At 37.2% G+C, this 21605-nt stretch overlaps 1 protein-coding gene across 1 annotated transcript in view; it reads right to left on the bottom strand.

Moving 5' to 3' along the window:
• Positions 1–402: 402 nt before the first annotated feature.
• The window catches only part of SRBD1 (S1 RNA binding domain 1), a 130941-nt gene continuing 109738 nt past the window's right edge, over positions 403–21605 (bottom strand). The window contains exons 20-23 of the mRNA XM_026846115.1: positions 20648–20824; positions 17762–17914; positions 4941–5125; positions 403–1385 (exon numbers count right to left, since the gene is read on the bottom strand). Coding sequence (XP_026701916.1) covers positions 1096–1385; positions 4941–5125; positions 17762–17914; positions 20648–20824 — 805 coding nt within the window. The 3' untranslated portion in view covers positions 403–1095. The remainder of the gene's footprint in view (positions 1386–4940; positions 5126–17761; positions 17915–20647; positions 20825–21605) is intronic.

The raw sequence follows: 21605 nt of genomic DNA, 5'->3' as shown, positions 1-21605 counted from the left end.
AATGAGCATTCTTACTGAAACAGAAGTCTAGAAAAGCTTTGCAAGCATCTACAAACAGCAAAAAGTTTATGGAGAATCATGCCTTCACAAGCATAGTGTGTGAAGACAAATGTTGAAAAATTGTTCTCCACTCAAAACAAGCAGAAAAAAACATTATATCACAGATGGAAAAAAAAAAGTCAAGTTAAAGGAGTTGAAGACATACTAGAACTATTTTATTAAATCAGGAACAACATCAGGCCATGGACTGTAGTCGGGTATTAACGCTCAGGGAAGTGCATACCATTCAGAAGGTCAGACAAGTGCATCCTCAAGCTGAAGTGTTACTGATGGAGCATGTGTTGGAAAGAACGAGAAGTAGGACTGTTAAATCACTTGTAGAACCAGTACACTGAGAAAAGATGGTCAGAAATGTTTTTATTTTGCACAAGTATAGAACAACATAAATGTCTTTTGACACCTTTGCTCAAAGTTCCTTAAACCCCAAGGTACATCTGAGTGTTAATCAATAACTGAATAAGCAATAATAAGACAGGTAAACATACCTCCTAATAACGTTACTTAAATAAATTAAAGCCAAATATTTCTGAACCATCAGTAGTATTAGCAGATACCCTTTTTTTCAGTCTACTTTTGAGGAGATGTCATCACTAACTTAAAAAGAACCACTTTTCTCCAACTAGGTACCCTCTTTTAGAATCAACAGGCACACCAAATGGCTGTTTTCTTGAAGGGGAGCAGTAGATGTGTCTGCTTGTGCAGTGCTGACTAAAGATTGAGAGAGCAAATCTTGCACAGACAGAACAGATAAGAGTTCTGTCTAACAGTCCACTGGAATTTCATTTGCACTGCAGACTAAATAACAAGGTTGCTTGGAGGTAATCCAGTAAACTGTTTCAACAATTATTAACAGAAAGGATTCAAGAAATGTGGAAAAACTGTTAGATTTTTTTTTTTTAAAAAAAAAGAAAAAGCAGCAAGGCTGAAGGTTTCAAAATTTGTTCATTTTCAACATACTCATTAAATGCATGAATCTCCACAACCTTGCTGACATTATTAACCTTTAAAATGAAGGCTCAATCATAAAACACCCTCTCATAAAACACGAATAAGATCCAATGTTATCCTCAATCGAGGAATATCAACATTAAGCACTTTAACTTCCACTCTTTCTCCAGGACCTAACCCCAGGCTTCTTCTCTTCTTCACTTTAGAAAGCTTTGCTTCTGTTATGTTTCGCACTGGAATCAAACCTGCTTTTCCCACACCAATATCAACAAAAACTCCAAATGGCGTTGCATTTTCAACTTTTCCAGTCAGAACAGTACCAACACTTAAGTCTTCGAAGCAGACTATGCTTCTCTTGAAGTCAGGTTTATCAAAATCTGTTATAAGAAACAAGAAACAAAAATAAAACACTGGAGAAAAAACTTGCATTATTTTTTAAGGGCTGTTTCCAGCTGATCATTTCTAATTAAGAAGTCATCGCAAGGTAGCTCTAAGGTACCAAATGGTGCTTCATTACTTTTTTAAAATAAAGACCCATCTGTGATAACTGATTTATTGTATTTTATAAATCACTTTAAAAGACTATGATTAATGGAGTAATAAGTATAATGAACTCTGTGTTATGAAACAAGGGGATCAAGAGCATGTAGTATTTTAGCTAGTGACTGAAAGATTCTTTACATTTTCTTGGAACTAGGAAGAAAAGACTTGAGGTGACTTACTTGAGCTACATAAATTATACATAAAATCCTATTTCTATACAAATTTGTATATTGGAAGGTGAATACTCAAGTCTCATCACATATTAAAGAGAAAAGTCAACAAATGCACTGTTCTTAGACTTGCTGCTCATCTGCACTATAACATTACACAATCAAGTGCTTCCCATGACATCACAGCATTAACTCCTCCTTTGCACACACAACTTAAAATTCCAATGTGCATGATATTAAGCGGGTAATACCCCAATACGTAAAGTTCACATTCTGCATTTAAGGGCACAGATAGATCTTTTAAACTCTCTTGTTACTTGCTTATCACTTTCTGCTCCTGCAGAAAACCCTTCTGAGCCATTTTAACAACTACCCTTTCACCTTCTTCCTACTGCTGTTTTACCTTTTACAAGATATAATAGGACTGAGATTTTCCAGAGAGTATCACCAAACAGGATTGCAAGCATTTTCCTATATTTGCCTTTGAGAAATAAAATACAGCCCAAACAAATTTATAGCTGAAATGCACTGGAAGTCAATCAGTCTAAAACATCACCAGGCTGTGTACAGATATTAGGTTTGAGTGGCAAGGTTTTAGTAGCATGTGGGCTACAGGTGTGGCTTCTGTGGGGAGCAACTAGAAACTTTTCCTATGTCCGATGGAACCAATGCTGGCTGACTCCAAGATGTACCCACCGCTGGCCAGTGCTGAACCCATCAGTGATGGTGATAGTGCCTCTGGATAATGTATTTAAGAAGGGGCAGGGGGCAGAAATTGCTGCACAACAGCAACTATAGCCAAAGAGAGGAGTGAGAACATATGAGAAAAACAACTCTGCAGACCCCAAGGTCAGTGAAGGAGGAGGGGGAGGAGGTGCTCCAGGCGCTGTAGCAGATTCCCCTGCAGCCCGTGGTGCAGCCCATGGTGGGGCAGGCTGTGCCCCTGCAGCCCACGGAGGTTAACAGGGGAGCAGATCTCCACCTGCAGCCTGGGGAGGACCCCACAACGGAGCAGGTGGGTGACCAAAAGGAGGTTGTGACCCTGTGAGAAGCCCACGCTGGAGCAGGCTCCTGGCAGGACCTGTGACCCTGTGGAGAGAGGAGCCCACGTTGGAGCAGATTTGCTGGCAGTTCGTTAAGAACTGCAGCCCGTGGGACTCATGTTGGAAAGGTTTGTGGAAGACTGTCTCCCGTGGGAGGGACCCCACGATGGAGCTGAGGAAGAGTGCAAGGAGTCCTCCCCAAGAAGGAAGGAGCAGCAGAGACAACATGTGATGAACTGACCACAAACCCCATTCATCTGCACTGCTCAGGGAGGATGAAGAGATAGAGAAAATCAATAGAAAAGTGAAGCCCAAGAAGAACAGAGGGGTGAGGGAAAAGTGTTTAAGATTTGGTTTTATTTTCTCATTATCTTATTCTGATTTGATTAGTAATAAATTAATTTTTTTCCAAGTTGAGTCTGTTTTGCCTGTGATAATAATAGGCAAGTGATCTCTCCCTGTCCTTATCTTGACTCATGAGCTTTTTATTATGTTTTCTCTCCCTGTCCAGTTGAGAAGAGTGACAGAGCAGCTTTGGTGGGCACCTGGCATCCAGGCAGGGTCAATCCACCAAAGGATCAAACCACAATCGAGTACACAAGCTGGCAAATGCAGCAATAGGATTTGAATGACATCAAATTTTCTGCTGAAGGAATGTACCTAAGTGCTCAAGTCCAAAATGGCTAATCCTTTTGTAACACTGAAGTGCAGTAGCACTTCAATGAAAAAAGCAACTAAACAGCCATTCAGGGCAATGAGCACAAGATAACTCAGAGGAATTATGGGAATATTATTAAATGTTTTCAAACCTATCTGTCCACCCTCCCCCCCATTACTGTTACTTGATTAGCTGTTCAACTTTTATGTTAAAAAGACAATTTCTTGCAAGAAATGCCTTGCAAGACCTTGGCCAGAAAAAGATTTTTAAAATAGTGTGATAAATCCATGCTTTTCTTTCCCTTTTCCCAAATAATTCTTCCCATTTTCCTTTGTACTAAAATCATGCAGGAAAAATAAACAACATCGAATTTAAATTAAATTTAAGAGGATACATAGGAATGCTACTCTTCATCTGCAGTTCCCTAACATCACATCTCTACTGTTGGGAACAAGGGAATTTAATCTTAAACCAAGATTATTTTCTGAATCATGGTAAAGTACAAACCATTCAATTTGCCTATACCCTGTTAGATGTGAAGCATCTCCTCACTGACTGTCACTAGCAGGGTTACAAAGACAATGAATTACAACTATAACAGGCTACGAGACTGCCTACTCCAGTTACGGAGTCTGTCTGTAGTAACACTGGATGCATTGATCAGCAGAGCATGAATATTTCCACTGAAGATTCTCCTTTGCTTTTATACCTTCATATGTTAAGTTTTTCCTACTGTAATTTAGATGTGAGACCACCAGAACAAATGAAAACATAGAAAATACACTTTTTCAAGGTCACAAGTGGGAAACATTTACAGAATCAGCAAAGTAGCTACTGATGAATCCAAAAAAGGAGAACAAGGATGTTTGGGGTTTTTTAAGCATAAGTTTATTATTTGTTATTAAGTCTGCATTTTTGCTGCCTACCTTTATCTCTTGCTGTTGTAAGAGAATCCAGCTGTAAGTTTCATTAAACACTAGCATCTCCAGATGTTTTACTTCATTGCTTACCTCATCTTTCTTCCCCTCCACCTCAAACTGTTCAGCACTACTGCAAAGTTTTAACCAAGGTAGGTCATGCGCCATGTGCTCCAATTACACTTGTCTCCAGGATCTAGTGCAATAAAAGAGCAGAACTGCACACTACTACAGTAACTGCTCCACAGACCTTTATTACTACTGTTTCAGCTTGGTCTCAGCATTCCCCTCCGTGATGGAGAGCCAACACAGATTTAATCAGCATAGAGTCAACATATTGAAACTATTTCATCTGTTAACAGCCATACAACTCCCCTTCCTACGGCTGAAAATGCCATGATTTAAGACAGGATTCACACTCTTTACCTATGGAGCTGGAAAGAAACATCTGACTATGATATAGTTTTTACCTTGCCTGAGAAAACAAATGGAGTTATACATCCATGCAAATCTACCTCTGACTTTAAAAGAAGAAAACAGCTTTAAAACTAGTACACAGAACAATCAAACCAAGATTACAACCTTCAAAACAAAGGTTTACCTGTCCGGATGTCAAAGCCTTCAGGCTGAGTCAGACCATCAATGATCAGCTGCAGCGTGTGCACTGTTGTATTTAGTCTTTTGGCTGTGCCTTCCAGACCTTCCTTTTGAATTACTCCATTTACTTTTTGCTGCATATCTGATTTTCCTATGTCATTTGCATTTCCTCCAATGAAAGATAAAAACCTGCGAAGTTCAAACATACAGAGAGAGATCTGTAACATCCTGTCATGGGAACTTAACCGTTGCTATATTTAGAGGGTTTAATTACTTTTGCATTGATGCGCAAACGAAACTTCCAATAATAAAATATGAACAGTGAACAGTTTCCCAAGTGCATGTCATCTCAACTCATCACTGGTCAGACACATACATGGAAACTTAGAGTCTATCTGCATACATGTATCTCTTCGAACAGATTACAAAACTAGAAGCAAAATTTCAAAGTATATATCACTTTTCAGACTGATTATTTAATCTCATGCTAAAACCAAATTTGTTTATGACTGAAAGATGTCTTACCATGAAAGTTCCTTAGAAATAAGTGAAAGTTCTACAATACTGTCATTTACATTGTCACTCTCATCTAAATTAAAATGAATGGCAATTTAGTAAACCAATAATGATCATTTAAACATCTTAAATTACTACAAAGAACCTTTAACTAAATTCAAGAAAAACTTGACATAAAATACTTCTCTTGTCTATGAACTTCATGACTAAGAATAATTAGTTTTTAAGAAACTAGGAAATTATCAAGTCAAAGCAGTCACACAACACAAACACCCTTATCCTTCCCTATTGTCACAAACATACACACATTGCAGATTGAGACAAATTTGGATGGCCATCTAAAAAGGCTGAAAAGAAATACTTTAAAATAAATGTGTCTTGATTTATGATATCTTTTTTCAAATGTAAAACAAAAAACCCAAAATGCACTGAGGTTTTAGTTCAGCAATGTTGGCACATATGTTGAGAAGCACAGAGAACTGATGACAAAAATTCACATGCAGACCCTAGTCCTTATTACCTGTAGTGATGTAGACAATGTTTATTTATCACTGAATAGATGTCCTTATTTTACTGAAGGACTTAAAAGTGCAAACCAAGTCTTTAATGTATATAAATCAATGAAAATGAGGATGCTGGTCACAGAAGCTGAGTCACATTGTACTAAATAATTTGTCATTTTCCCAGTAAACATTTCAGTTATCTGTCCCACTGCCCTGCTCTGCATATCACCATGAATAAGCCCCTTCTACCCTGCTTTATCATGTCCCTTATTGTTGAGGGGAGGCACATGGGTTTTTTGCATGTTCTCCACCATAGCAGACAGGTAAAAGAGTCTGAGTAAACATTCCTTCCAAATTCCTAAAAGAGATCCCTCCTTCCTGTCCTTATCCCTACTTCACAACAGGTGTAAACTCCAAGCCACGAAAGAAGTGCTGACTAGCAGGTTCATGCCCTGCACTTGGTCTGACATTCCAGCTCCCTTAGAAAGCAAAAGTCCCTGGTACTCAACCTCTTTTCTTCCCTCAAAAATACATGCTGTGCTTTTGTCAAAACCTGAGGCTAGTATTACTTTTGGCAAGAGACACAGTGGGGTGTTTTTTTGGTTTGTTGTTTTCTTTTCTTTAACCTGAGGAACCCAACTGACATTATTTCAGGTGGTGAGCAATAAAGAGCTATATGCACCGAAATACAAAATTAAATTTCTTTTGGAAAAATGTGTACTGTTAGCTCAAATACATATATTTGCACTTAAAAGTGATAGATATAATTTTCACATTAATTTTCTGAATGCACATAGATTTTTCACATGGCAATGTATGAAAAAAAATTAATAGATTCAGTGGATGATACTAATCTCAGTTTTGACTGAATTTTGTTTTGAATGTATTTCGACTTTTGACATAATTTTTTTAAGTAGTTTGAGGTGGTTTTGAGAAAAAATAAATACCAACACAGATGCAAAATTGTTTATAATATTAAATTAAAATTTTTATTTTCCATAAACTAACCACAAAACACTACTATTACTCAAATATTTTCTCTAATAAGAGCCTATATACGAAAAGTATCAGATCTTCTATGAAGCCATCTTCTGCTGGCCTCAAACGAGCACTAGAAGTGGTTGCAATGGTACTACAGACAACATGTGTAGGCGCAGGCAAAGCGCTCTTCACGCAGCTCCTCAGGGCTGCTAATGCTAATGGACAGGCAACGCCCCACCAGAGCACTAGTGACAGGCAGCAGCTGCCCCAGCTTTGACTGACGTGCCAGATGTAACACGGCAAACCCGACCAGCCTCATGACTCAACCTTCTAAATAATGTATGCTTTACCTCCCGCCCCTATAAACAGGTTTGCTGACACTCACGTACTTGGCTTTATTTCACTTCAGATGGAAATTCAGCTGGAGTACCTCCACCAAGCAACATTTTCTCACCATTAGGATTTTGCAGAAGTGCATTCACTTTGTAAATCGATAACAGGGTGGGTTTCGCTGCTAATAAGTGCAACCACATGGAACAGCCACTGATGTATAAAAGAACCCCTGTTACGTACGAAACTGTCAAATGTGTGAATAATGCAATCAGAATGCCCATGCTACATGCAGGCTGCTGGAAAGAAAACCAGCCCAAAACAGGACACAACCCCAGGTGCCTGAGCCCTCAAATACTATTCATGAAAGTTATTTCACCCCTGACTCCTTCCTTAGCCTCCCCCATCCTCTGGAAATCCCAGTGAAAGTATTTATCTGATATTAAAAAGGATTCCCCATCTAGACAAAGGTGCTAGGTTTGAGCCTTATGTTATCAATTATAGTTATTTAAACATCTTAACATGGTTACTATTCAGAATAAAATTTTGGGTCCACCTGAAAATGATGCTTAAACATGTGCCCAAGTCCCACCAACCTCAGCAGAATTAATTATGTTCTAAAAATCAGGCATTTGTTTAAGAATATTTCAGAATTACAATGTATATTATAGGCAGAACAGAACACTGTATTAAGGTCCAGCATGCATGTACACACGGAAGAAATAATCTTTAATAGAAACGTTATATTTCTTTTTGAGAAATTCTTACTTTTTTAGGTTAGGTTTTGGTAAAACTTATGTATTAAATCCAATCAAAATCAATTGTTTAGCAAATACAGATGTAGTTTTAGAAATACTGTTGAATCTAGTTATATATTTAATGTATCATTTTCACTCAAACATAGCCTAAGGGCACTTAGAATAAAAAAAAAAAAATCAATATAAAGCACAAATGTTTGACTGAGCAGTTGCACATTATATTGATCGTTTCTATTTTAAAATGTCTTTGCTAAGAATGTTAGTTTCCTTATTAAAAAAGCAACCCAACAACTTCCTTCAATAGTTATTCCAAGGTCAGAAAACAAGGATTTAGTCAGTATTAAGACTGGGGTATGGCTATGGGGGGAAAAAAAAGGTTTCCCTTAATATACATATTTTTATCTTCATAATGTTAAACTATCTCACCACAACCTTTGAAATATTTCACTCAATTCGTAAATGACAGTTCCAGCTGTACAACATAACATGAATGATCCTGTGCAAAAAATGAAAGCCCTTCAAGTATTTTCCTGGCTACATATGTGAACTAAGCAACATGTTGCAGTAGTTCTAGTGCTATGTTTAGCTACTAAAAAGATAAAACCTAAAAGTTAATAGAAACGGAAATGGGAAAGATGAGACTTATTTCTGAAGTGAGGTCATTCTTATAAGATATACTATCCTTATTTCCTCAAATGTTGAGTGTTTTGAGTGAATCACAAGCTTTTTGTTCAAGGCGCATCAACTCAGGTAAAAGCTGCCAGAGTGCCAGGAGAGTCAGAACAGAATGAAATTTAGCTGGTTTAGAGACTTTAAGTTTTATGGTTTTGAGATTTAGAGGATACTCAGAAACCTGGTCAACCACCTTAGTTTTAAAAGTAATCTTTGCAGTCTTATAGGACCTGCAGAGAATGGTCATGGCTGATGTTTTTATTTAATACATAATTTCATCCATCTTACCCAGATAAAGAAAGAAAAGTAGCATAAATGTAACAAATAAGCACATCATGTTCACTTAACATACACATCTGCACAAAATTATAGCATAGCCCTTGCAATGCTTAAAGATAATGCAAATTTCAGTGGAATGCAAAAAAAACAGTCAGAAAAGAGCAAAACTGAGGAAAGCCTTCAGTAAATTTTTATGAAGTTACTTTAAACACCCCAAAAACCTTCTTATGTGCAGGAGTTCTAAAGCTTCTCAAGGGTTTTAGTCACAGTCTTTCTGTTTTATGTAATCATTTCCAGCAACACGACTTAAGAGCTGGGAGTACTGTATTCATTACATTAGAGCAACATGATACACCATTACATCTTGTCACAGTGCACACATGAATTAATGGTAATGCAACATAATCACTCTGAAAACAAAAACAACTTTGCATTAGCATGTGCTTTGTTAGGTAAAATGTACATTTGTGACAGTAGCAAACAAATTATGCAGACATTTAGTAATGTTTTGAAATGCAAAAGCATTACTTGCATAATGCAGATGGTGACTGTTCTTGTTCTCACTAGTGATACGATCCTCAATTTTCAACTGCTGATGCAGATTATACATCAAACGTTATCTGTGTATTACTCTCTGTAATTAGTTGCTGGACACAGAAACTTGAAGTCTCAAACATATTTAGAACTACTTATGTGGTTTAGCCAGATAAGAATATTTAACCAATATGTTTTTCCTCAAATGCATAAATTATTAATATTATAGATTGACTTCATGCAGAAGACCAGAAAGCACTCAGTTTATGACAATTTGTATGTAGAAATCTAAGAAACAATGAGTTTCTAAATGAAAAAAGAAATTCAGACACAGTTACACTGCAGCGTAGCCACTTGCTACCATACCATTAGGCACGCTGTTGTTAACTGTTTTCATGACTACCAATACATAACTGAAGCGTAACCAGAGATATAAAATACTGAAACATGATTAGTTATCCACAAAGAATTAGTACTACAGTTAAAGATGATCATTCCATAAAAAAGTTATTTTTTTCTCCCCATCATAATTTTTTTAAAAATGCAACCAGTAGGAAGATACGTAGGTTTCAAAAATTTCAACAAATGAAAAATACACTATAAATATGAGACCCATAAATCAAGTGGTAACAGGAGAAATTTTTTTTCCAAATTATTTTAATAATTCTTGTTAACTGTATTATTTTCCAGCACAGAAAAGTTATAAAATGTCTTTATCAGATGGCAATTAGCAGTGAAAGCCTTTTCTGCTCCTCTATTTACTGACAAGATAACTTTAAAAATATGTCCTCTAAAAAGCCAGCTACTAAATTAATTGTCAGACCTGTGAATGAACTGACCTTCTAAAGTGATGAATATGAACTATTATTTATCAGGCTTAATGGCCCTAATTTTGCAAGTGTTCTTAATTCAGGTTAGTAATTTCCTATTGGAAATTGTTATAAAGATCCATTAATCTACTAAGCTTAACTTTTTTTAGGCTTTTTAAAAAGGAACTTAATACTTTTTAGTAAAGTATTATTTTGCACAATAAATAGCTTGAATAAACACACACACATGTGTGTACATACAAGTACAGTCTTACTGAAGTGGACAAAAGATGTTTGTGATGATTTTGTAGTGAATTTAAGGAAAGGCATCCTACCACAGTAAAAACTATCGTCTGTAAAATATTCACATGTAGGCTACATTAAATAGAACACAACAACTTTTTTTCATTGCTCAAACATGATACCAAGTAACTATTCCCTTCCTGATTTCTATTGCCCTTAAGCATTGCCTCAGTTCCTCAGTGACAACTAGGTGACCTGGACAGAAGCAAGCCAGCCCAGCAGAGAGCTGGAAATGCCAATTGTGCAGTTCCATAAAGGGCAGGAGGGAAATTCCTCTTTCTTCTGGTGGTCTCTCCCTAATCAGCAGTTTTTCTTCTGCATTTTCTTACATGTCAATATTTGCCTTCAAAGCTAGAAAGCACAGCTTTTCAGCATAGCAACTGAGATACTACAGATCAGCTGCTACATCCACCCATGTAAACAGTAACAGAAATACCACAGATACTTGAAAAATGATCAGTTCATCTACAACAGAATATAAAATAGTATCAATGTAAATACTTTTTCTGAAATGAACATCAAATCCAATTGTTTTACTTTGGTGAAGAATAAGCACATGAATGAGTGCTTTGTTGTATCATCTTGAGATTTTGAAGTCCTTCTGGAGACATCAAGCAGCATTATCAATACCCAATGCAGGGCGAGACATGAATCTTGACAGCAAGTCACTCCGCTCGGTATGTCAAAAACTTCTAAGGCAGAACCAACTGCAGTGAGCAGTACTATCCTCTAACAGTCAAAGCCCTAAACCTGGGTAATTATCCAAGGAAGATCCTCACCTGCATTATGCTAAATCACCTTTAGATCTTTGATAAATATTGGTAAAATACTTCGAAGTCAGACTGAAATACAACCTGTCTGCCAGATGCTATAATCTGTGAGCAGCAAATACATGTTCTGAGTGCCAACCCTTAACAAAGAGTATTTTTATGAGATTTAAATAAAAATCAGTAAATGTTAAGATTCAGTCATACGAAACCAAATGCACCCAGCAGAGTGGTACAAGAAAGAAAAAGCATTGCATTTTCTTTCCAGCATTTTGGTTTATAAGCATAACCTGGTTGTAACTTCTTGGGACTTCCTAAATGTTTCCTCATTTTTTCTAGCAGTTCTTTTACAATATGTACCAAGAAATTGGATATGCTCTACATGTTTTATTAATTGTATGTTGAAGATTCTGCCACTATAAACTGGTTCTCACATATAGACTTTTCAGAAACTCAAAAAACAGCTCTGCTTTGCAGGAAAATACACTGCCTACAAAGTCTGATTGATTTTTTTTTTTTATTTAACTTTTGGGAAATTCTGATTCATAATATTTAGAGGTGTTTATAAGCTTCATCTCTGCACATGACAAAGCCAAGCCTTGACAGTGTGGAAGCCATTAACAAAAACATTTTGGTGATCTGCAGAGTGTGTTAAATCACCAGTAGGATGTTTTCCAATTATTTTACAGAAATTGTACAGATTTTAAGTCAAGATGTTTAAATGCCATAAATCAATCATACCAGCACCATTTGTGCCACTGTAGTAAAGATTACATCAGTGTTTCCATTATAAAAACCCTATTTTTCAGGGGTTTCTAATTCAGCCATAAAAATTGGCTCCAGCCTAAAGCTTGGCAACCTAAGTCACCACTTGGGAGCAATTCTTTCAACCTTTTTTTTTTTTTTTTTTTTTTTTAATGGATTGGCCTTTCAAGCTACAAAAAAGTTCAGAAAGAGAAAATTAGTGGTTTCAAATTTTGATGAACTTCTATCCCTCAAAAACATTGTTTTAAAAACTGATAATTTTGTATGTCATAAATCTGTAATGTGGACTGCTGCTTTTGGGTAATTTGGATAGAAGCGGTGGATAAAAATCACCATCTTATTTTCTTTAAAAATAAATGTAATTTCCCATAAAAACTTTTAATACAATAAAATTTTCACAAACTACTTTCTCATGGCAAGATATGGTAGACAGTGCATGAGGAAGCCTTTATGACTCATTTATGCAGCATCTATTCCATTCACTTCAATTTCTGTGGTAAGAGGTATGTAATACTGTATTTTGATGTCTTGAATCAAACCTGCCGATCATCAAGACAATGATTCTGCCCTTTGGTAGCACAGATCCACCTGTGAGCTTGACATGGTGCCTGACAAAGTTATGTGTAAGCACAGAAAAAGTAAGAAGAAATATTTTGAAAGCAGCAAACCAACAGAACTCCTTTAAAATTTATTTTGTTTAAAAATATATGTATTAAATACTGATTCTAACCCACCTCTAACAGTGACAATTTTGCTTATGTGTATTAACTTAAATTATAAGAATTTTCAACTAGGTTTTAAACCTAGTCTTTTGAATTTCAGTAAGATATCTCAAATCAACAACATGAACATGATTTGATCTTCGGGCTCTCATAAGCTTTCTCATGAACATAGGCTCAGCAAAAGGGAATGACAAACCCAGTCCCATCCACTGCCTATCAAAGTCAATATAACTTGTCAACAGCCCCAGTAAGCTTTGGACTGAATCCTCCATGCAGTCTGAATTCCTAGTAAAATTTTCTCTTAATTCATATTTAGACAGCAAATTGGTTTGGAAAGCCTTTCCATAAGTTAGAAGCTTAACAGCTCATACGGGTTTTTTTTGAAAAGTAATTTTAAATATATAATCATTGTTAAATTATAGCATTAGTTGCTTGAGGGGATGATGTCTGGTTTATATTTAGCCCTTATGTAATCAGTGTTAATTTTTAATACTACACTTATTGGCTTTTGGCAGTTTTCTACAGAGCTGTATTTTCTTTTCTTCAAACAGCTATTTGCAATGAAAAAACATCAGATATATTTGCCCCTTCCCCACACCGTTTTGTGGTATCAAGCTAGTGCATGTTAATACAACCTATACCATAAAAGTTACCACCTTCATATTTAACAAGCTTTCAAGTGAACTATCTTTTGATTGCAAGAAAAAGAAAAATACTGTTGAACATAAAGTAGATTCATAGAAAGCACAGAAAGCACTTCAAGACTTTTTTTTTTCCACATCAAACTGTGTACAGATAGTCATAAACATAAGACAACAGACAAAAGAGGAAAAGCCCAAAGAAAACAGAAAAGACTGATTCAGTTACACAAACAGCTGTTACACTCATTAGTTTTGGTGTTCCATTAGCAGATATTGTTACTGTGTTTTTATATTTGTTTTGATATCAACTGATATTCTTTCGCATTAAAAAAAGGGTACGGTACAATACCCACAAGACACTCTTGAATCTAAATACTTCATCTGAAAATTCAGTCTAGGAAGGCAAAGTGTTTGGTGAGAAACAGAACAACGGCAGAGCTGGAAGCTTACTTTAAAGTAATTACATTAGCCAAAGAGAAATGACATGACAGGTAACACTGCTCTGTAACCGCATCATATTTCTGCAGTGGCTTTGCAGCTCCCCAGGTCCCAACGAGTTTGACCCTGAGCACATTTTAAGAACCAGCAAGGTACCTTCTAAGCAGTGTTGGCTGTGCAATAGGTGGCACTCTCTTCTCTGAATCATGCATAAGCCTGTGACTCAAACCACTATCTTTTGGTTCAGATGTTAAACACATACTAATTATTTTTTTTTTTTAAATCATAGAATCATTTAGGTTGGAAAAGACCTTTAAGTTCATTAAGTTCAACTGTAAAACTAGCACGGCCAAGTCCACCACTAAGCCATGTCCCTAAACACTGCATCTACACATCTCAAATACCTCCAGGGATGGTGACTCAACCACTTCACTTCCTTGGGCAGCCTGTTCCAATGCTTGACAACCCTTTTGGTAAAGAGATTTTTCCTAAAATCCAGTCTAAACCTCCCCTGGTGCAACTTGAAGCCATTTCCTCTCGTCCTATCGCTTGTTACCTGGGAGAAGAGACTGATACCCACCTCACTACAACCTCCTTTCAAGTAGTTGTAGAGACAGGTAAAGTCTCCCTTGAGCCTCCCTTTCTCCAGGCTAAACAACCCCAGTTCCCTCAGCCACTCCTCACAAGACTTGTTCATTAGACCCTTCACAAGCTTTGTTGCTCTTCTCTGGACATGCTCCAGCACCTCAATGTCTTTCTTGTAGTGAGGGGCCCAAAACTGAACACAGTATTCAAGGTATGGCCTCATCAGTGCCGAGTACAGGGGTAAGATCACTTCCTTAGTCCTGCTGGCCATTTCTTATACGCCAGGATGTTATTGCTCTTCTTGGCCACCTGGGCACACTGCCAGTTCATATTCAACTAGTTGTCGACCAACATCCCCAGGTCCTTTTCTGCCAGGAAGCTTTCCAGCCATTGTTCCCCAAGCCTGTAACATTGCATGGGGTTGTTGTGACCCAAGTCCAGGAGGTGGCACTTGGCCATGTTGAACCTCATACAAATGGCCTCGTCCCATTGATCCAGCCTGTCCAGATCCCTCTTGTAGACCCTTTTTACCCTCAAACAGATCAAAATTCCCACCCAATTTGGTGTCATCTGCAAACTTACTGAGGGTGCACTTGATGCCCTCATCCAAATAATTAGTAAAGGTATTAAACAGAACTGGCCCCAATACTGAGCCCTGGAGAATACCACTTGTGACTGGCTGCCAACTGTATTTAACTCTGCTCATTACCACTCTTTGGGCTCAGTCATCCAGTCAGTTTTTTATCCAGCAAAGAGTACACCCATCCAAGCCATGAGCAGCCAGTTTCTCCAGGGAGAATGCTGCAGGAAATGGTGTCAAAAGGCCTTTACTAAAGTCAAGGTAGACAACATCCACAGCCTTTCCCTTACCCACTAAGCAGCCACCTTGCCATAGAAGGAGATCAGGTTTGTCAAGCAGGATCTGCCTTTCATAAACCCATCCTGACTGGGCCTGATCACCTGGTTGTCCTGTATGTGCTGCTTGATAGCACTCAAGATGATCTGCTCCATAACCTTCCCCATCACCGAGGTCAGACTGACAGGCCTGTAGTGCTAATAGTGCTAATCCTCAGTTCACAGCCAAATTTCAAATCACGATTATATGATTTGTGATACCTACTAAAATTGTGTCCAGAATTTCAACTCTGTGTGAATAGCTGAGCTACCATATGCACTAATAATCCCACTCACCACTTTAGATATAAGTCACCTGTGCTGCTCTGGAAATGGTGTCATAATTCTTTATTTACTGACCAACTTTGTGATGGTATTGTACGTAGGTACATTTCTGTAGCATTCCATCATTATCTGGCTATGCTTCTCTGCTCTCTAAAGCAATCTTTCCAAATGAGCTTTTAAGCAAAGCTGGTAATACTGTGAACACTTCTACCAATTTACTTTATTAGTGTACTAGTGCTGAAAAGCTAAATGGACTATTAACCAAATGCAGATTACTGGATATTTAAATTGAATGAAATATTGAAAAATCAACATTAATTTTGAATAACCTTTTTTTTTTATTTTTATTACATTGACTTACTCTGAATAATCTCCAGTAGAAGTGACCAAGCTTCCTCACCCTATAAGCCACCTATTAATGTAAGATTGTTTTAAGATCAGGACCCTGCCTGTTTTTTTCCACAGCTATGCACAGTGCAGAGAACTAGTAACAAATCCTGATGCATAAGAAAAAAAGGGAACTGGTTGTGAAAAAGGAGAAACCAAAGTTACTTACACACTACACAAAGAACATGGACTCTAGCAGGCAATTGCACAGTGGCCCTAGAATCAGGCCCAAAGTAGAATAAACTGGCAGGGAGAGGATGAAAACAAAAGTGCACTGCATGCCCACCACAAGGAAAACACGCAGATCTATTCATAGGAAGTTGTATATGCAATTGTCTCTACTGGAAAGAGAACAGAGCACACACTGTAGGGAAGGTGTCCTAAAAATGCAAGGTCCTGTAAGACTTTTTTAGTTAAGAAACTTAAGCTTCATAAGTTCAGAAATTCAGCACATCTCTCTGAGGCTTAAAGATGGTTTTGTTCATAAAACAGGAAGCATGACTCTTTCTCCAGGAATAATATTCTCAATCGAGGTCATAAAAATTCTAAAGCATCTAGCTACTGTTGAAATTAACTCCAGCACATTTTAAGAAAAGAATCTGTTCACTGCAAATCACTTAAAAAAATAAATATATGCCAGTTTATGGTAGGAGATAATGTTTTCTCAAGAGGACAAGCAGAGTCTAATTTCAGCCAGGGCTGATGATAGAAAAGATCACAGCTTATACTAGCATTTAGCAGCTGCAGTATCCCCTAACCAGAGGCACCCATAGAAAAATTATTCTCCTCTTTTAGCCAAAGGTCACTTAGTAAAACCACCATGGCGTTCATGCATTTGGGCACTTAATCTTTACATCTTAATTAGATCTCGCAATATTAGAATTTAATTTTAAAGGCTCATAGTAAGAACCATGCTCACATATGTCTGTCCACTTGTGTGTATGCTCACACAAATAAACAAATTCTGGTGGTTAAAATTCACTAAGTAGAAAGTTTGTTTGCCACATGCTGAACATAAGCAACAATGTAAAAGCAGTTCTTGTGATATAGAGATATTAAAATACCACTAACGAATTTGTATGGCATTTAAATTAGATTATTTTTAAGAATAAATAAAATTATTTTTTTAGTTATGGCCTTTTGCATAATGTATGGAGGCAAGGTAGAAAAAAAAAAATAAATCCGTTTTTAGACATTTAGAAAAAATTATTTGTCTCCACACCTTGTGAACTGAAAGTCCAAACTGAAAGTGTGTGGCATAAAGAGAGTTGGCAAACAGAAGGAAATTGAGAGAAGTGTCCTCAGTGAGGGGCTAAGTGGTGATATAAAGATGACAGGGTCATGGAAGGAAAGTCTGGTGAAGTCTTTAGAATTAATTGATTTCCTCAGTGAAAAATCAACAGGAAAACCAAAAAACCCTCCAAGATTAAAAAGTTAAAACTTGCATGTATGCAAGAGGTAAAATACACCAATTGAAACCCTTCAGTTGTAAAGAACTTCTGAAGCATACCCTTTTCTTGAAGAAAGGGGACAATGCATCAAATTAATATAATATAACCTATCTCAAAAGGTTGAGCAGTTTGTTGTCAGAAAAATCAGTACTTTCATTTTGAAAACTGACAGTGTCAATGGTTCAAAAGCTTTCCCACTGCTTACCTCATTGCAATGTTGTAAGACTCTGGATGAATACAAGTTTGGTCCAAAGGATTGGGCTGTTGTGAGGCATATGGTGTTGGTTTACTCTTCTTTTTACCCTGTGCACCTGCTTTAGACGAAAGTGCATGACTTCCAATTTCAGTTTTCTTATTACTGTCAGAAATAAAAAAAGGACGTGTCATTCTTAATGAATTCCTAGCCTGGTGCCCACACATGAAAAACATAATCAGACTTGTATATAATGTTCATTCCTTTTTTTTTAAAAAAAGTATTAATCCCCTAAAAGGTCATGGCGGGTAAATCTTAACAATATAAATATAGCATAAAAATAAATATGCCAGTGTATGCATAAATGAATTTAAAATAGAAACAAACATTAGGAAAGGATTCTGGGCTTCATAAAAAAATTTCTTTATGATTACAAGATTATAAAGAAAACACTACACAACCTATTGTATCATTTGCAATCTGGATAGCATCTCGGGACAAAGCATTTACCTACTTGATAAAGATCTTGAGAGGACACTTTCATACTTGACTGTTGAGTAATAGTCTGAATCATTTGAAATTTAAAAAATGTATAGTAAAATTTTCCTATTCATACCATCTTTAGGTAAGCAAATTGCATCTTAAGCATATCTACAGAACAAGGAAAGTGTGTGAATGCTTAAACATCAGAACTCCTTAAATCACATTTATTGACTTCCTATGTTAAATTTCTGAAGAATTCTGCTCAAAGATGGGCCAGGTCAAAATATGAAAAATTTCAAATCAGAAGAACTCAGACTGAGATTTGCTTAGAACAGAAGAAAGCTAAAGGTCAAATATATCACTATTTCAGAACTGATAAACTATTTTCACAAAAGTATCTTAATACAGCTTTCCTTAAAACTTAGTGAATACATTACTGACTCCTAATCAGTTAGCTTCAGTTACCATTTGGATTGGGGTTTTTTTTGTTGTTGTTTTTTGTTTGTTTGTTTGTTTTCTTTAATTGGCTAGATAATGAAAAAGCTCTAAAGTCTCAGAGAGATCCACGAACAGACACCCACATTGGTAGAACTTTACAGAATACAGGAGAGAAAGATCTATCTTCGTGTGTGTAGCATATTTACAAATGTCAACTTCTTCCCTTAAAGTTTCTCTTAAGTAAAAGATATTCAGGATGTACATACATGCAATACAAAGGCATCAAATGACTCCTACTGGCAAAGTTTCCCTTCTTGCCTATTTTTTTTTTTTCCTACATTCACAAGTGGTTCCTGCTTTTGCAGGACAAAAGAGAACCCAGTGAAAGTCTCGGAACTAAGCACTTGCACTTTGGGCTCTACCTAGGCATTAATCATCAGCAGAAATGGAGACATAACTTTCTCTTTTTGTATCAATTTTTGAAATAACCACTATTTGCTAACTTCCAAGTGCAAAGCACAAAAATTAATTCATGCAGTGCACTACAATCATCAACATGATTAAAGAGAACAAAAATGAAGCCTTCTCAAGTCCAATTCAAAGATCTTTGGTTCTGTCACCTGGGCCCACAAAAAATGTTGTGGAGGTGACAGTGTTAGAACTTTATTTTGGCCTCAAACTCCAAAGTTATAGCAGATTTCTCAGTTTATACAGTGTTCTCAAGTTTTATGGAATCTGACTAACATCAGAAGCATGCTCCAGCAAGCAAAAAAAACCCCAAAACAATGTTCTTAAACATTTACACTTAAACAGTGTACTTTTTTTGGGGGGGGAAAAAAATAAAAAAAGGCATTAGCCTTTTCTTCCTCTGTTGTATTGCAGCATTCACTAAAACAGATCTGTACAGTGTAAGACCTATCCATCATCTACAGCCTTGAAAGCAACTTCTTTGGTCTTCTGGTGCTTACAGTGTGCACCATTTGGCCTGCAGCGTGTGTCTCCCTGCCAGATGGGCAACCAATCTGTATACCTTCCACCCAGGCAGTAAGCCAGTCTTAATGTGCCTACCTCCTGCCTGGAAGTTACGTGTGTGCTGTTTGGCCAGCAGCAACTGGGAATACAGTATTGCTTCTGAGCATTGGTTTGGCAAAAAAATAGCATGTGCTTCCCAGGAAAATATTTTCTGAGAAGAGTCAGTGGCAAAGGGGTGGGGATGGTGTTACCACTGTGCCCTTTCTTAGTTCTTTATGTTGGAAGGAGAAAAGGGAAAGGCAGAAGAGACATTACCCTAGAAAGGGCACTTTCAGTTGTGGAGAGGAAGGATTTCAGGTCAGGAGGAGCACAGTAATGGTTTCAAAAGGGAAAGGCTTGGTACAGAAACAGGGAATGAGATGACAAAGAAAAGGATGACCCACTGTTGACAAACTGGACTTGGGATAGCACCTCCTATATTTGAGACAGAAGGCAGTCACATCATGCTTGCTAGGCACAGGAGTATAGCACAGAGTTTAGCCTCAGCAGCTATTCAACTTTCTCTCTCCAGGTAATGGAATTTAAACTCTCTGAAAATCCACTCTACTTTACCACCATCATATTCTGCAGAGTAACCTTTACCACATTAAAACAAATTTACAAATCTCTAAATTATGCCTGAAACACAAGACCGAGGTTTTAACATCTCAGATCATGACACAACGGCATGCCAAATTTCTTCTACCAATTCAGTGGCAGAATTTGTAATTAAACTTAAACACTTACTGAAACCCCAACTTAGGGTACTAGGCTAATAAGCCCTGATTATTCAAAGAAAGAACTATTGTCAACCACTGATTTCAAGAAGTTTAATTGTGAAGATGTTGTCTTTCAGAGTGCAAGGGTCTAGGAGTCCTCAAGTCTGAATATAAAACAGAGAAGGGGAAAAAAGACTTCTCATATTATTTTTGATAATTTAGTGAAGATAGCTAATATTTTTATTACCCGCAGAAGGTCTTTATATATTCTTGATTGAATCTGATGAAGCCAGCACACTGTTGGAAGGATTTGGGACCCAGACCCTTAACTTCCTTGAGCTGTTCGCGGTTTATAAATGGTCCATTCTTCTCTCGCCATTCAATTATATTTTTAGCCCTGTTAGCATTCAGTCCTGCAATGTGTCTACGAGAAAAGTTTAAAGAATACACTTATTAGCATTGAACAGTGATTAATACAAGTGTTATCCATTACAAGGATACACATTACCATAGAAAATCTGGTTTACAAAACTTAAAAAAGGCCAAGAAATTTGCAAATAGATTCCCAGACCAAAGGCATATCTCAAAAAGGATCCCTTCTCTTCGCTCTGTGGAAGGAATCCACTCAAGTCAACAAAACTTAGTACAGCAATATGGTTCTGCACATAGCTAACTAGTAAGCCAGGGATGTGTAATTTACGATCTGTTGGCTATTTCTGTAATGCCAATTCAATTTGTCATGTCTTACGGCCTGCCCCCAGCCGCCCTCTTCAGGAAACGATGTGGGAGGAGGGTTCAGGACAGATAAATTGTTCCTGTGAAAACAGCTCCTTTTTCAGCTATTCTCTTCCAATGGTACCACGACACCTTGCCCCAACATGAAGGGCTGACGCCTGCTATGCAGGAGAGTGGCTGTGAGTTTCTTGCCTTCCTGACAGTTTAACAGATCCACACAGCTTGTTCATTTTCTCTCAGCTGGCTCTTGAGATAAAAGAGCAGCTGGGAACAGGCTGCACGAGCTGTTCTGAGGGCAACTCGGATCTGGCAAAAAACTTACCTGTGAAGTGCAACTGCAGTTAGCAAAGTTTCTTCAGGAAGCAGTGGGTTTGCTGCACATTTTCTGTATGTACATGTGAGTACAACTTTCTGTGTATGGAGTATGTTAATCATAGAAAGAGGGAAAAGAGCTGTGGTGGGCAGCTACT

Source organism: Athene cunicularia, assembly GCF_003259725.1.
Source record: "Athene cunicularia isolate RWA chromosome 3 unlocalized genomic scaffold, athCun1 chr3_part1, whole genome shotgun sequence".
Lineage (NCBI taxonomy): Eukaryota > Metazoa > Chordata > Aves > Strigiformes > Strigidae > Athene > Athene cunicularia.
Note: the sequence above shows the minus strand (reverse complement) of the source record. Positions and strands in the feature narration are given on the sequence as shown.